Genomic DNA, 16,665 nt, shown 5'->3' with positions numbered 1-16,665 from the left:
AAGTGTTGCTCAACATTTTTTTTATTTGTTAGCTCAAACACTTCAGTTTATCTGTTGATTTACCAACTGGTTAATGAAAATAACATAAGCAAAGACTTAGGTTTGAAATAGATAAGCAATATGGCTCATTAAATGAGAAGAAATTTCAAAGTAAAATCAGAATGCAGCTGTGATTTTCAGGCCACAGACATGTGATGAGCACAGAGAGCCAACAGGGAAACAAAAGACACAAACACAATGAGAATAAAAATGATGATTTCATTATAAAGCAGGAGCCAACATACATAAAACATGAATAATACTGATCCTGGTACAGCAGTAACAGTGTGAGGTGCTGTGGGAGAGTCCCTCTGCTGGATGAATATTACAGGGGATTAAATAACAAGGCCACAGAACTGTAAAAGTGTGAGAGACAGAGCTCTGACACTACAGTCACCTATTAACTACAGCTGGGAGGGTGGATATTGAGATACTGTGGGTGTGTAAGTATGTGCCTTCTCCACAAAAGGATGCCCCACATAAATAACAGTAAGTATGACTCAGTGCTGAAGGGCAGGGAGGATGGTACCCACGCAGGGTCCAAAGCCCACCCTGTATCCATCTCCTTGACAGTAACCTAGACGGGTGAAGAGATGGGACATTAGTATAATTATGAGTTCATGATTATATACATGATTATCAGTATGATCACATATGTAAGCGTTATGTAAGTCAAGCTGTTTTTGCCCATCATTAATGTTCCTTTACTCTCCAGGTCTTTGAATGGGTAGATCAGTGACCCAGTGCAATGTGGGTTCTCAGGACACTCAAACAATTCTAATGCTGCACTAGGTTACAATTAACCTGTCCTGACCATATTTTATGAATTAGTTTATATGAACCAAGATCAAAAAGTAATGCTGTGACATTTATTTAACATCTCAGATCTTGGACAGTAGGGGTAGTATCTCAAAAATAAGTTTAGAAATGAGTTCTTTGTGGTCAATTTAGTCTGTTTTATACCCCCCCTAATTTTACTTAAAGGAGAAAAGGGTTTTTATGAGTTAAAACTGAGTTTTATTGAACAGCACCACTAAAGACATGACGCTAACTTGGTGACAAACAAACCGCATTCCCCATAACTTCTTTCACAATAAAAGCGTCCCGCCAGCGCAAAGCTTCTAGTGCGTATCACATTTCTGTTGTTTGTGACAATCCCTGTCAAAGCTGTGACTGAGCAGCGCAGTGAAACCAGAGAGGTTGACTCACTGGTTATATTATGCTTTGAGACTTAATGAGGAGTTGAGCCCATGGGCAGATTATGTCAGACGTGTGCTGAAGGCTCAGTCTAACCTGTGATGGTGACTTTATCTCCGTCCTTCAGGAAGGTTCTGGTTTCTCCTCCTCCCAAATCAATGCTCTTAGATCCCCTCCATGACAGCTCCAACATGGAGCCAAAACTCTCTGGATCCTGTTGGGGTACAGTGCACACACTATAAGATCCATGCACTGTTGAACTTAAAAACAGAGAAAAGTGCTTTACAGGAGGAAGAAAAAGGAAAGAGAGATTAAAATTAATTTAGGTTAATTAAATTACTTTAATTAGTTATCACCAAAACCCACAATTCTTAAATTTTACACATATTTTCAAGAGTGTCTTAATATATATTAGCAAATATTCAGCATTCAAGCATGAAATCTCAGGCCTGAATTAACCTTAATGTCTCAGGGCAGTCTTGTAGCATGGCCAATAGATTCAGAGGTGCAAAACAGGGGAAAAAGGAGACAGATAGAAAAGTCCAAGTACTGAGTTTGCTGCTCATCAGGCACTCACAGGTCCACTGATGGTACCAGAGGCCAGCAGGTCTCCTGGTCTAACATTACAGCCGTTGACTGTGTGATGGGTGAGCTGCTGCTTCATGGTCCAGTACATGTACTAAAGACAGATAGAAATGGAATACTGTGAGTGAAGAGTGACACACTGCAGGACTTCATACTGGTTCACCAGGCTGTGGGACAGAGCTGTCGGCATATCCCTTATATAATAAACAATTTAAAAAAAGGTTCAAATAATCTGATTTCATTTCCTTTTTTTTATGTGATTGGCATTAATATGGAGTATTTCCGACTGTGTAGAACCCCACCTTGTGCTTTTGGGAAATTCTTAATAATTTTATCGACTAAACAATTAATACAGTAATTATAAAAGTAACAGGATATTTACTAATGAGCATGATAATTAGTTGCAGCCCTACTGTTAATGTTGAGTACCATAAGCGGATGTGCACTAAAGATATACACAGGTCCCCCCTGGATATACAATATGTTGTGTGTAGCATACTGTCCTCTATGTGTTATATTCACAATGGACTTAGCTTATTAGACTTTCGACCATGCAGGCTTAACAAAGGTTCAGTTCCAAGTGAAAACTCGACTCTAACACAAACTTGGAGACCATTATCACAAAGCCCAGGATGTCAGATGTCACTACCTACCTTAAAGTTTGACTTGCATATGGTTGCTGCCTCCCCCATGCCCTGTCCTTAAAGAGCAGACAGCAAAAAGTGACTTGTGTTAAAACCGACATTCACTTGGCAACATATCACAGTACAGCAGTGGGTTATAGTGAAAGCTGAATTAAAGCTTGTGCACCGTGACATGTACAATATCATCCAACCATGGTGGAAAGTAATAAGCTACATTTAATCAAGCACTGTACTCTAAAGGTACTTGCACTATACCAGAGTATTTCCATTTCATGCTAACTCTACTGCACTGCTTTCCAGAAAGGAATATTGTATTTTTTTCCCACTAGATTCATCTGGTAGATTTTACAAACCTATTATGAGCTCTCAGTATAGACAATGTCCCACCATGACCAATTACTGAATGAAAATACTGCTGATATGTTCATACATAAGCAGTATCATCCAGTAATATACTGGTGCTTCTGGCACTTTAAATACATTTTGTAACTGAAATTTAAGTATAATGTTGAATACAACGTGTGTGCATTTGTGAATAACTACACACAGTGACATCATTATGCTTGACTGGATGATGGTCGCTTTGTGCACAGTACCTGTTAGCGACACAAACAGGTTCATGTTGAACGTGTAAGGGTCCTGGTGCTGCAGATAGGGGAGGGGCTCTGGATCCTGTAGGAAGAGGAGACATAGAAACAGAATGAAAAAAAAAAGGGCTGTGGGACTAAAATGAAGAGAGACAGGACTGCTTTTGTGTCCTTACATCCATCATCTCTCATCCACTAATGAAAGGACAGATTATGTTGTTCTCTATATCAGGATTTATGTGATTTATAAAGATATACAGATTATATATGTGAGACTTAGGTAAACCACAGAAAAACTTTCTCAGATATAAATGTATAAGTGAGCACCTGTTTTTAAAAGAGAATACATAAAAACACTAATGATTTAGGTTAGTGACATGTGGCATATTATGGCCACTACAAAGGTCTTAAATGCAAAACTTTGTCAACCCGTTCTGAAAACACAGATGAAGTGAGGAGTGCAGGCAGTTTGGATCTGGCAGCTCAATACAGAGTTTAACTTGGGGAATTGGAGGCCACCACTGAACATGTGTCTTTCCCGGTGTAAGTTGGGACCCTTGCACTAACCTGGATGGGGTTGGGCTCTGCAAATGGGAGCAGCGCTTCCATGGGGACGACCCAGGGTGAGATGGTTGTCCCGAAGTTCTTCCCCAGGAAAGGACCCAGAGGAACATACTCCCACGCCTGGATGTCCCTGGCTGAGAAAGACCATATTACAACATTACTGCATAAGTATGAAGGTTATAGTTTAGCTACTGTTAGACATTTATAGATAACATGTTAACTTTTTGACTTTAATTAATCTCACAGCTATTAGAAATTATTACATGAACCTAAGAGAACAGGGAAATGTATTTAATTAAAATCTGCTTCTCGTGAAATCATGATATTTATACTGGAAATAGAGGATTTTTCTAATCCTCTATTTTCTTGTAACCATCCAAGAAATTCAACAAACATTCAACAGGTTTTCAAGAGGAATTCATAAAATTCAAGACAAACCCAGAAGCCACATCTGTTCAGTCTCCACCTTTGTTTGAGGAAAGTTTTACAACCACCAAAAGTCATTCAAGTGCACATATGCAACCTATCCCGTCTCCAACAAGCACTGGTCTCACAGTTCAGAGAAGCCAGGCTTCTAACTGAACAGAAGAGAAGCAGCAAAAAGTTGAATTTTCTTGTTTATGTGTTTTCATCTTCTACCATTTGAGCTCCTACTTCATTCAAAAAATGGTATCTATTTCTTTTGTTCTTCTGTTTCATTTGTTTTTATACTATATTTCATACTATATTATACTCCTAACTTTTGTGGTCACGTTCCTGTTCATATTATTATATTCCATTTGAATCAATATTACATAATGCTGGACAATGTCAATCACCAATCACCATGTTACACTGTGGTTGGTCCAGTTTCATAACTAATCACTGAATGGAAAAAAAGTACTATATTCATATTTGAAATGGGAGATACTTGAATACTCATGAATAGGATGTAAAGCGATTCACTGAGAAAACATTTGGTGCAGACTCAGACAAGCCTCATGGTCCATAGCTGGTCCAAGGCTGGCCGTCCTGCAGTGTGCACCGCAGGAGGCCTCGGAGCCTCTGAGCCTCTCCAAGTGTGCAAATAAGGGCATATTAAACCTCCTGAGTCCGTGAGCTTTTGGCTCTGAGACGTTTAGGATGCCAGGATCACCACAAACCTGCTTACAAGTCCAGTTTTAATTAGAATTGGTTTCTCTAATGAAGATTGGGAGTTGAAAGGCGACTGCATGTGCAGTCATGGTAAAGGACCTAGCTGAAGACGTCACAAGGAGCTGGATTGTGACAATTTCAGGTGAAAGTGTAGCCTTTGAGGATGAAATAGTGTTCTACAGTCAGTGTTGCAACTCCAGAAAAGGAAAAAAAAAACCTCAGATCATTTCTCACAACAGTCCATCAGTCACTTCTGCTCAGTGAGCTATGCAGGTACCATCTGTGCTACAGCACACTGGCTGGCTTTGTAAACCTTCTCCTAGGAGCACACATTTAAAAGTAACACTCACTTTAATTTAATGATATGAATATGGGCTTTGTTTACTCATAATAATAATCAACAACTTACTTAAAAGTACCCATGTTGGTCTAATTTGATTCCAAAAGGCTTTTTGCTCTTTAATATGAACTAATCTGGACTCTTTGCTACATGAAGCCCAACCTTTGTTAACTCTTACACAGTGATGGGAGAATTTAGGTAAAAGTAATACCACAGGAAGAGGAAAGGAAAAGTACTGCATCACAAATCTTGCTTACATACATGTGAATAAGAATGTTCAGCTCTATTTAAAGATGCATCAATGAATAAGTAACATTTTACTGTTTGAGGTTGGGACTGGTCCAGAAGCAGCAAATGTTAACTGTATACACTATCGGGCAGTTTTTGCTTTCTTACGTTGCAAAATATAATTCTGGCTGCAAATGGTTCATAAAAATAAGTCTGGGAAATATCTGTAAGTGCAGCAAAAGTAGGGGACAGACTGATTCAAATGAGCTTGTCTAAAGACATGATAAACAAGAAAGTTGCATTCCTGCACCAGAAGTGCAAAAAAACTGAAACTTCATCTTGGCTGTGACCTCGTAGACCTCGGAAGCAACAGGCTCAGCAGTTAAAGGTGGAGTCATCGATTTTGGAGGCAGATTGTTGGTGTTTAGCTAGTTTAGACCGCATATTTAGATTTAATGCCCACTTTGTTAGGTCTGAGCTACTTTCCTATTCCTATTTTCTTCTCAGCGCTCACACAGAAGAGACAGCTAGCAGCCTGTGAGCAAATATTCAGTGAATGTGACCATCGGCAGACTTGAACTCGCTGTTTGGATCAATTCAGAGTGGATTCTCCTTGTCTGAATAATGTATTTGTATTTGGATACAGCCTGAATGCATACTGTATACAGTTAGTATGTAGTATGGGATTTGGACACACCTCACAGCAATATAATGTAACTTTGACATGCACAGTGATCCCATATCCCCCTACACCCCCCCAGTGCTCCCATAGGCCTCCACAACTGTGAGGCTAACGACGCAACAGTGAGAAAACCCACTGAAAGAGCTTCACTGCTGGTCTGCCCCCAGTATCTTCTTCTGTCCTCACACACGGACATGGCTCATTGGCCGAGCCTCCCCCTCACCCACTGTGAGCCTATGAGAAATGTCTTCAATTAAACCACTCTGCACCAATGAGAACAGAGGGTGAGAGGAAGAAATGGGGGGCAATTAACTTAACAGTGGCGTGCAGCTATGTGGTGGGAATTTTGGATGGCAAACATTCATAGAGCGCCTGTGGTGAACTCTGCGGGCTGATCTCCTGAGGGCTTCAGACGGAACAAAATGAAAGCAATGTCAGTTCACTTTCATGCTGCACATTCAGCAGAAATGTCACAGACTGAAATATCTCTCACGCTGCACTGTGATAAAAAGTGGGGTTTACTGTACAGAAGTGCACCAGTGTGAGAGGAGAATGTGTTGCAACAGAGATGCTTATCAAATATGACTGGATGGATATTATTTGCAGCCTTTATATGAATTTGAAGAGCTTTGGAACTTTAGGTTCCCAAAACTGTTGAACCAAATGTTATTTTCTGATGTCTGCTGAATATCTTTGCATCTGATAGATCTGTAATCTGTATGTGGTCAGTTCACGGACCATGATACCTAAAGATACCATGTCTTTAAATACAGGTTGTGAGCCCTTTGAAAGAGCAGTCTCTCTACAGCCCTACTCTCTGGTGTGACTAACAGCTTATGATGGCTAATATTAGCTAATGTTGGAGATCTTTGGATAGATATTGCTTCAGTTCGCTGACTTCATGACTCTTTTCTCATAACATATTTTAGCTTTTGCATTCAATTACCACTTAATTACGTATTCTCACCTTAGCTGTGAAGTTTTCCCCATTGGATATTGATTTTTGCTGCATTCTCATTACGATATTATGATCTACTTCTGCCTACGCAGTAGCCGTATGAGTAGAGTTGAGAGCAGAGCAGAGAGCAGAATCCAATTTTCTGATGTTTTTCTTAGCCAATATTATGAAAAAAGGCGTTATGCCAGTATAAGAAGGCAGTGAGGCTGTGTTCTGTTTGAGATAAGAGGAAGGCTGGTTCTGGCAATACTGAAGATAGACAATAGAGAAAGTAAATAGATATAAACAAACACATTTCCATCAGCTATACATAGTAGTACAAAATGACTTCATTGTGAATAATTCATATTGCTTCAGCTGATGTATTTTTGATCCCGAGCAGTAATAAATTGTTCACTCATTCTAAAACATGTCTGTTGTGTTCTCATGTGTTTCTGCTGAAGACAAAAGAAATTAGTTTTGAAATGCATACTTCATTTTTGGTCTAATTTGTACTGATGTTTGGTCTTTAAGACTGTATTGGTTAATTTTAGGTTACGTGTTTTGTGGCTGGTTTTTTCACCTGTTTGAATGTTGGAAATAAATGGACACACACGTTGTCCCTGGGATTGGTGTGTTTTGCAGATCCACTAATAAATCAAATAAAAAATATCAAATACAATTTACTCTAAGCAGATTTTACAAGAACTGTTAAATGCTCTTTTAAACTTTTAAATTCCTCTAGAATTCCTCATGGATCACTAGCAATTAGTCCAACCAGAGAGTGTTTGAGGATGTACTGTATATATTCCTGTACTGTATGCACATTACTGTATGTGAATTACGTTTTAACTATTTAACTTTACATCAAATAATATTTATTCACTTAGTGCATGAAGTTATTGAATCAGTTATGAATTATGTAACAACAGAGAGCATTTGTGCAACAGCACTTGCACTCCCACCAAATCCCTCATTAATTAACAAATATCAATACAATGCTTGAAATCTCAATGAATGTGACCTTATGTATGTGACGTAGTAGGCCTCTAGTAAGGTGTCTACCTTGTGAATAGGCCTTTCAAGGTGAATGGATCTAGGAGGTGATTTCCCCTTATCAAGTGTGGTGCCACTGACTAACAGCTTCAGCTTTCCAACCATGCCATCTGCACCAGGGTTAGCTTCAACGACCCTAGCTAGCTTCCATTACGGAACACTAGCAATTAGCCCAACCACAGAATGTTTGAGGATGACTATTGTAATGACATGTTTTATCTACTGTATCATCTCCTCACATATAACTGACTGTTCTAAAAACTATGGAACTATGTTCTCCATAATGGGTGTGGTTCTGTGGTTATGTCTAATTGAATGGGGATCTATGAGATCTAGGAGAACCTCTGACATATGCAGAGGTATTCAGATATCTCCACCCATATAGAATGCATTTAATGTTTTGCTTATTGAGGTTTGATATTGCAGACTCACAGATACACACCGTGTATGCCTGCTCATCTGGATTTGAAGAAACAACACAAATGAAGATTATTCCTAAACAAACACATTTTGTTTAATGCTGGTTTCAGTTTCCTTCTGCCGGCAGAGATGGAGGAAACTGTTTGGCAGGCTACAGTACGACTGAGGCAGGAGGAAAGAGTGGATATTAAAGAGAGCACCATGCGTGTCCTCTCCAGAGGTTTCCAGCTAAATCAATAATACATATTCCCACTCATGTCTTGATCAGGACTGACTCTGCCATTTAATCTAAATCCACTTGCGTCTGACTAAAGCTAAAGTGATTGCATCAACATGCATAATGCAGAGCTAAATTAAAGAACAAGTGTGCTTCTAAGTGAAACGTCACTGCTAATTAGTGCAGCTGATTTGGCAGTGTACCATCAGCTTCGTCTGTGAACCAGCTCAAACATCCGACTAGTCACACAAATTCCACTGACACCCACATCAGCCCTGCATGCTCAATACCTGCAGTCCTCCACATTTTGGTTGCACAATCCCGGCTTCGCCAGGATGTGTCGGGGAACCACAAAACCATCTACAAGCACATTCAACAAGGATGATGTTGGTGTGATGTGTCGTGCAGAGGCTCTTACCGCTCCAGTCATTCATGAGTACCATGCCAAAGATGTGTTCATGGGCTTTATTGATGGGAATGGGCTCCCCAAGCTGATTCCCTCCTCCAACAAAGAAGGCCTAAGCAGAGTAAAGACAAGATATAACAGCAGTGACGTGCTGATGTTGTCGTGCAATCCTGAATATCACACAGACCACAAAAGGCAAGAGAGAAAGGCATCTCAGGCCTTTCTCTCAGGCATCTATTCAAACGTAGTTTAAAAGTAAATACTACAATCACCATCTCCAGCTCGATGTCCAGCTGCTTCGACGGGCCAAAGACAGGAGGTTTCGCTGCAAGAAAAATTAAAGCAAGCATGGTTATCATCACTTGTAAAGAGGTTTGAATGAGCAGAAGTGTTCTCTGTTCACACAGTGACTTCATGAGATTCACTTCACATTTTTATTTATTAAGGGGGCAACAGAAGAAGCAGTAAACACAGCAATGACATACAGTTATATATATGATCTATATATGTTTGCTGTTTGCATTTTAATGTTGGAATATACAACATATACACATAAAACTAAAGTAATAAAGGTCTTGAAATTCAATTCTGTAAAAGATGTGAAAGAGGTCGCTGGCAGTGATGAACCAACAGAGGATTATAACCTGAATCTGCAGCTCCCCTTTGCTTTTTGACATTCAAATTCAAACTCATCACGTTTGAGAACCTTGCATCTCAAGAAACTATCTAGAAAAGTAAAAGTATCTAGAAGTCAAGAAATGCAGCCTTGTTATAAGCATTTCCTACCATTGTGATTTAGAAAGGGTCAGGTTGGAGTCTGCTCTCAACCGTCACCCCAAATCTGCCACCTTATCTGAAATATTGAATATCAACTGACATGAGGTTTCATGTTCATATTGGATGGACAATTTTTTTCTACCATAAACTGTATTGTCCCTGCTTAAAGCTAAAGGTAGTATTAACGCTACTTTGATGTAACTGTGCCAAACACTGACAAGGACAGTTTTGATTAAGGGTTTTTGATTTCTTTGACATGGGGGGCAAAGCCTTTTGTTGCTCAAGAGAGAGCTCCATGAAATCTAACAAACTGCCTGCAGTGATGGCACCTATGGCAGCGTGAGCCGGGGCTGAAGACCACAAGTAAGGGGCTTGAAAGAAGTGAGTTCACCCGACCCTTTCGCCCACTCTTTCTCTCTGCCTGAGGCTATAGAGTTTTGAGGCTGGCTAGCCACTACTAGCATAAGACACAAACCACCAACTGTGGGAAAGAAGAATGCATGGAATTAAAAAAACAATATCTCTGGTTCTGTTGCAGTGAATTTTACCCGATTTGAAACTGTCCATCATAAGAAAGGTTTTAAACTGAGTAAAGAGAAATAAGTGATCCAATGCTCATTACTGGTGAATGTAAGGATCTTACTCTGGTCAGGTCTCATCTGGCCTGAGGGGCGGCGAATGGGGGTCCCGGAGACAACCACTGATGATGCTCTACCGTGGTATCCCACTGGAAGCCTCAGCCTGCATCACACAATACACAAGTTGGCACAACAGCAACCACAGTGGGGAAATAAAGCTTAGTTTTTACATGGGTCTAGGTCATTGGCAGTCTACAAATTGTGCATATTGAACAGGAATGGGATTTCACTGGACGAGTGGGGTGATATTTTCATTGCAGCAGTATTTTTGGTATAATAGATGAAAAGATTAGAGTGTGCAGGCATGTGTAAGGGATGTAGGGTCATTTGTAAAAGCGTTCAGCTCAGTTACAGAAAGAGGACCAGGTAAGATGTCAGAATACAGCCCAGGTCCTTCTCCTTATCACAGCAAGGAGTGCATAGGGTCAAAAATAGACACCTGCTGAAGCAAGTAAATAAATATATTGGTGTCTTTCTGTTTTTTTTAATCATCCTCTGCCTGATTATCAATGTATCGAGGTACTGAACCCTGTGGAGCTCCTCAGTGGCTGCCAGTAGAGAACTGATTGGACTGGTCTGCTCACAGTGTGAAAGCAGCTGCTGTCAATGTGACACAGAGCTCGTTTGATTCTCCACAAATTAAAGACACAGTCCGACCTTTATGGCCTACTGTCTGCTGTCCTACAGACACCTAAAGTAATGGGTTTTTTGGCCATTTGTGGAGTAAACTCATGTTTTCAGTACAAGTAATACATGTATATTATCACCTCATGAGTTCATATGGTGAACCTGTTAAGAAACACATCTACCTGTTAAGGAGCAACATTTTCATCCATATTTCGTTCATAAAGTCCAATATTCACAATCTTTTGTCTCTGCTTTTTTGTCTCTACTTTGAGAGAAATATCTATCTGCAAGTTTTTAGACCTTTTTTTGTGCAAAACAGCTGCCTACTGCGACCGAAGACAATGCTATGAGCTGACAGATGAAGACCTCTGCTGTAGGTGGAAAGTAGAGCCAAAAAGCTTAAGTGAAGACACTGTAAGCCAATATGCAGTTGTCTACCCCGCTCTATAAAGCACAGACTAAAAAATATGCGATCCATCATCAGAGAACTATTGCTAAGAACTATCCTGGTCCCTGAATTTTGACTTGGGGGGGAGACTCTGACAGCCAGGAAGATCAACCTGCCAATCACCTGTTTAACCAGAGTGCAGTGTGTCAGTCTCAGAGGGAGACAGAGAAGCCCCGGCCACCTTAGCATTCCTCCCACGAGGGCTCAAGAATAAATGAATCCTGCCTGAGCTGTGTGACTGAGGCGCGCTGCGGGGATGTTCCCGGAGCTCTGCTGCAGTGCTTAAATGCACGCTGATGCTCTGAGGCCCAAATCAATTAGAGAAACCTTGTAGTGTCCCCCCACATATCACTGTTTGCAGAGAGCCTTGCACAATTAGTTTCAAGCTGTCTCCCAATATCTGCCCTAACACTGGGAATGCATCACGGCCTCTCAATAAGCCTTTTATTCATTCCATCAACAGCTGTTAGTGTCTGTTGCTGCTGCTTTGATTGATAGTGTACCAGTTTGGCATCAGAGCGTTCTCCTTCCCCCGGAACATGGTGCCAACGTTGGTGGCGTGATCTCTGGAGGAGTAGAAGTCGGTGTAATCGCCTGTGGGAAACAGAGAGGAGACTTGATAAGAGGAACAGGCGGATATATTCACCCTTCTTTTAGCAGTGAAGTCTATCGGCACAAACCTCACTGAATAGGCCATGTGATGAGTAATAGAAATGTGACATGCTGTTAAATAGTGCCCCCTGGTGCTTATGTGTCTTAAATCCATTTAACTATGTAGATGATGTTCCCCATATTTATAGCTATTAAGCAGATAAGCAAATTAGTATAAAAAGCCACAAAGCCAGATCCATGAAGAAGTGATTTTTCCAGCTTGATTTGGAGGCAAAACCCATGCAGGAAAAGTCTGCATGGTAACAACTCATGGCCATCTAATTATGTAAATATATTTTCATCTCTATTCTGTTTAGAAAGATTTTAGAAAGTTAAATAGTAGCTTATGTAAAAATATATACATGTGGGGGACTAAATTGGAATTTTGAAAAATGATTGTCCCCTGTCCCAGTAGAAATTATATCCTTGGCGGTTGTTTGCATTAGCATAGAATGACATGTAATACAGCCGCAAGTCAAACAAATGCATTATTCAGGAAGGGTGATGGGACATCCATTTTGGAGATGGTGCCAAGGTCATCTCTGGGTGGATGAAACCCTGTGGTCTGCTGAGGGAATGGCCCCTAAACACACAGCTCTGATAAGAGGAGTTTTAAGCCTCGGGAGAGGCTCACCGATGTCTGCAGGCAGGTGCATGGTGGCGGCACTCTGATGGACAAATGCTCTGCAGAAACACGGACAGAGAGACAAAAAGCTCAGATGAAATAAGCTGTCACAAGAAAGGGCCGACCCAGAGCTGGCCAGCAAATAGATGCCTCACTTCCACAACTCCTTTTCCAGATGACTTCATTTTTCATATCATGACCAAGAGCTCATATTTTGAGCAGATACTGAGCACATTTACACCAGAATATGTGCAAACAAAAGTACACTTTACCCAAATCATTAGAAACATGTCATTGTCGTCAGTATTGAAGAGATTTCTGAGATTATTCTGGGTTTTTTGATATATAATATAATGTTTTTAATGTGTGAGCATTTTCAGGATGATCTGTCTCTGATTACTGTTGTTGCTGCTGCTGCACTGTTTCTGAGGTTCAGGCTCATTTATGCTGTTTTAAACTGAGGAACAACTATTGTAAGACCTTTCTGTTTGCTTGTTTTGTTGTAAGCCTGCTATTCAATATCAGTTTTGTTTTCTTTGCCTTCAGTGTTATATATCTGAAATTTGTACTGTCGCAATTATATACAGCTATTTGCAATGAGAAAAAAGATCACCATTTAGAGAAGTCGGTCACTATCAATGTAGATTGATGATCTATAGTTTATGTAGAATGTGGATGTGAATTAAATGCTGCAGAATATGTTCAAATAATGTCAACTTTCCCCACAGCAAAGAGGCTTCAAACAGTGTGGAAAGTTACTTCCTGAAGACTGGGCGCTGCATTGGCAAATTAAATCGATCCTGAGAGCGCTTCAGAGCCCAGGGGTGTGCTTATGGGACAGGTACATTGGAAAAAGTAAAAATGATTCCATCGGGGATGGATAACACTGATAAATGTAGACCTCTGCATAGAGAGCCAGCACAGACTGACCTGCTCCGAAGACTGACGTCATCTCTCAGAGGGCTCTCATTGGCTGACAGCAACACTTGCAAAGTCCTCCTGGCCTCCCTCCAGGCCTCATAACCAAGAGCCATGAAGGCATTCAGTTTGGGCTAGTGGGGAGACACAGATCAAGATTAAAACATGATACATAAAGCAGTCATTCTTACAATCACATGACGTATTTCTAGAATGCAAAATGACTGACAAAAATTAATTTTGTTACTGTTGATTTGAGACATGGTGAAAAATGTGCATATTAACTGTAGTAAAAAAAATAAATAAAAAAATAGAACCAGACAGAAAAGCAGTCCATTTTCACCATGAACATATCAATGACTGGATGAGGTGTTTTATATATTATTTTATACACTGCATTAAAGCGTATGAAATAATTAAAAACCAGGTTGATCAGATTCAACTCTGAAAAGATGCTCACAAAATCATGCAGTGATGACAATATTCCTATTTAATAATATATAAAAATACAGCATAGAATCATCACTGAGTTCTTTTATTCTTGGTTCTGTGCTCATGTTCACTCAGCCCCCTCACCCTCTGAACCCAAGCTACAAGATGGCAGGAACATTAAAACCACAAAAATGGGCTTTACAGGAATTACTTTTGAAAAGACCAATCATCATACAATAGGATCTCTACTGTACTGTACTGTAGTATGATAACACTAGTTTGCCACTATGATTCATATCAAACTAAAAAGGTAAGCAGACTAGCTGCGGACTAGCTGCGTCTTCCCTGATTACTATTAGTGATTAAACTTACCTGGTCAAAGACATCCTGGTGTTTGGAAATCACAGGCCCTTGAAACAAAGACTTCACCACACTAAGGTCCAGTATCTGGTCTCCAATGGCGACACCAATGCGATGTTTGGGCTGGGGGGATAAGACACACTCTGACTGCAGATGATCCACAGTGCACTTCAACCGTCCTGCATCTATTAAGAGGCTCTACATGTGTTCTGTCCAGGTTTTAGAGAGTTGTTGAACAATAGCAGTGATGGTATTTTTGCATTTGCACTCATACAATTCTGTATTCTCCTTTTAATAACTCTCATTTTGATGCATTCTGTTAATGCAGTTTGGTTGGGTTTTGGACTGGCTCCAGCATTACAGGGCTTCCCGATGAGAATGAAAAGGCCTCAGCGCCCTCATAGCTCCCATACACATTTAAACACACTTAGCTGAACAAACTTAACAAACTGCACTTACATTTTCAGGTGTGGAGAATATTCCATAAGGGAGGTTATGGAGGGAAAAATCAGATGTTGCATCTACTTTTATGAAAGACATCTTCTCTCTGGTAATGCTGTTCCTCTCTGACTGAGCAGCAGCAGCAGCAAACACTTCCAGATGTTTGACTTTGGACAGGCCCGCCTCCCACCACTCAGCCAATCACACGCTGCCTATAGTAACCTCCCTAATCCAGACCTCTGGAAGTTAATGCAAACCAGCCTGGTAAATGACTAAGCAAAATTGTAGTCTGGGTACAGATTAGTCTGGTCTGTTTAAAAGTTGAGGGGGAAAAGGGTAGATTCTAAAGTACTGAACAGTTGAATGAGGGAAATGCATAAATCAAGACATTGCAAAATAAAGGGAAGATGGAGCCAAGCAATAAGTTGAGGGAAAAAGGCGTTTAAAACAGGGCAGTATAAGTATAATATGGTATAAACGCAAGAGCGTATGCATTGTAAAATGATTTAATGGGAATAAGAAAGGCTTAATGTTTAATGTTTAGTTAAAGACATAAAATAATGATGAAAGAAATATCAGTAGGGCAGCAAAGAGATGTGAAGAGATGTGAAATGTGGGCAAAACATTAAAAAACAAATGGGAGTGAATGCACTTAATGCATTTAAACATTTAACATGTGTCATTGCATGCTCATAAGAAATAATGACACAGTATGTTCTCAGTTTTTGGAGGTGTAATGTCAGTGTGCTCCCTGGTAGTGACTTTCCAAAGACAAGAAAACTCTGCACCTTTTTTCGATACAGCAATATTAAAGTGAAAATGTATGATTGAAAACACCTCTATAAGGTCAATAACAAGGCACACACACTTAAAGGGGTGCAAAATATATCCATGCCATGAAGGTCATACAGATGTCAAGAAAGTATTGACAGGTTCGAATCCAGGTTGGAACCTGGGGTCTTTGGATGGATGATATAAATCTCCTCACATTTTATATTTCTAATACACTGTTGCCCATAAAGTTGGAAAATGTTTTTTACCTCTTCTCATGAAATGACTGTGACAATGTGATTTATTCTTGATAAATAAAGTGGATATCTTCTCAACTTTATTGATCAAACTCTTCCAAACATATCACAGTGAAACTTAAACCACAATTAACATTTGCAAACTGTGTATTCAGGCTTTAACAAAATTGGGGGGATTGAACAATTATTCCAACTTTTTGGGCAACAGTGTAGAAGACATCAGCTGTATCATACAAATATGAATTGAATGAGACTGCTGATAATACAGACAAGGAGAAGTGTAAAGGAGAACCTGATCTTTTCCTTTGCATTAATATACATTGGGTCTAAGTATTAACTGTGACACTTCTGCTTGAAATTCTGAATTGTGCATTTGCATAAATATTTCATTTAGTTTGTGTTGCAGCTGATACACAGTCATCACTTGTTTGTTATAGGCTGTGGGTGTTTAATGGTCCTAATGTTGCCCTATTCCCCACAGCAACTGGCCTGCTATGATAATACATACACCTGCTGTTCATTAGCACACACTGCAATTAACCAGCTAACATCATATCCTGCTCTGTGCTGTCTATAAAAATTAATTACACACCATGGCCTTCACAGTTAATTCTAACATTCTAGAATAATGTTTTTATGCTAGTGGTATAAGATTTTTAATTTCCACACTTCAAACAGAACACA

At 39.9% G+C, this 16,665-nt stretch overlaps 1 protein-coding gene across 1 annotated transcript; it reads right to left on the bottom strand.

Moving 5' to 3' along the window:
* Positions 1-244: 244 nt before the first annotated feature.
* On the bottom strand, positions 245-15,068 carry fah (fumarylacetoacetate hydrolase (fumarylacetoacetase)). The gene is made up of 14 exons (XM_070833052.1): positions 14,972-15,068; positions 14,525-14,635; positions 13,733-13,854; positions 12,812-12,861; positions 12,030-12,120; positions 10,457-10,554; positions 9,309-9,361; positions 9,049-9,148; positions 3,620-3,750; positions 3,062-3,137; positions 2,475-2,521; positions 1,814-1,915; positions 1,333-1,450; positions 245-616 (listed from the first exon to the last, which is right to left on the bottom strand). The coding sequence occupies exons 1-14, from the start codon at positions 15,050-15,052 to the stop codon at positions 540-542; spliced, it is 1,257 nt and encodes a 418-aa protein (XP_070689153.1). The 5' UTR covers positions 15,053-15,068; the 3' UTR covers positions 245-539.
* Positions 15,069-16,665: the final 1,597 nt, after the last annotated feature.

Source organism: Pempheris klunzingeri, chromosome 1 (genome assembly GCF_042242105.1).
Source record: "Pempheris klunzingeri isolate RE-2024b chromosome 1, fPemKlu1.hap1, whole genome shotgun sequence".
NCBI lineage: Eukaryota > Metazoa > Chordata > Actinopteri > Acropomatiformes > Pempheridae > Pempheris > Pempheris klunzingeri.
The sequence above is the reverse complement of the archived record's forward strand: the minus strand, read 5'-3'. Positions and strand labels throughout refer to the sequence as shown.

What these genes read in the sequence shown, in the direction of transcription:
- fah (XM_070833052.1), bottom strand. Translation starts at nt 15,052, where the DNA reads ATGTCTTTCATAAAAGTAGATGCAACATCTGATTTTTCCCTCCATAAC. An exon ending in ACTCATGAATGACTGGAGCG is followed by an intron (nt 3,751 to 9,048) that starts GTAAGAGCCTCT and finishes GGTCTTTCTCAG; the next exon opens with CCAGGGACATCCAGGCGTGG. An exon ending in CTGGTACCATCAGTGGACCT is followed by an intron (nt 1,451 to 1,813) that starts GTGAGTGCCTGA and finishes GTACCCCAACAG; the next exon opens with GATCCAGAGAGTTTTGGCTC.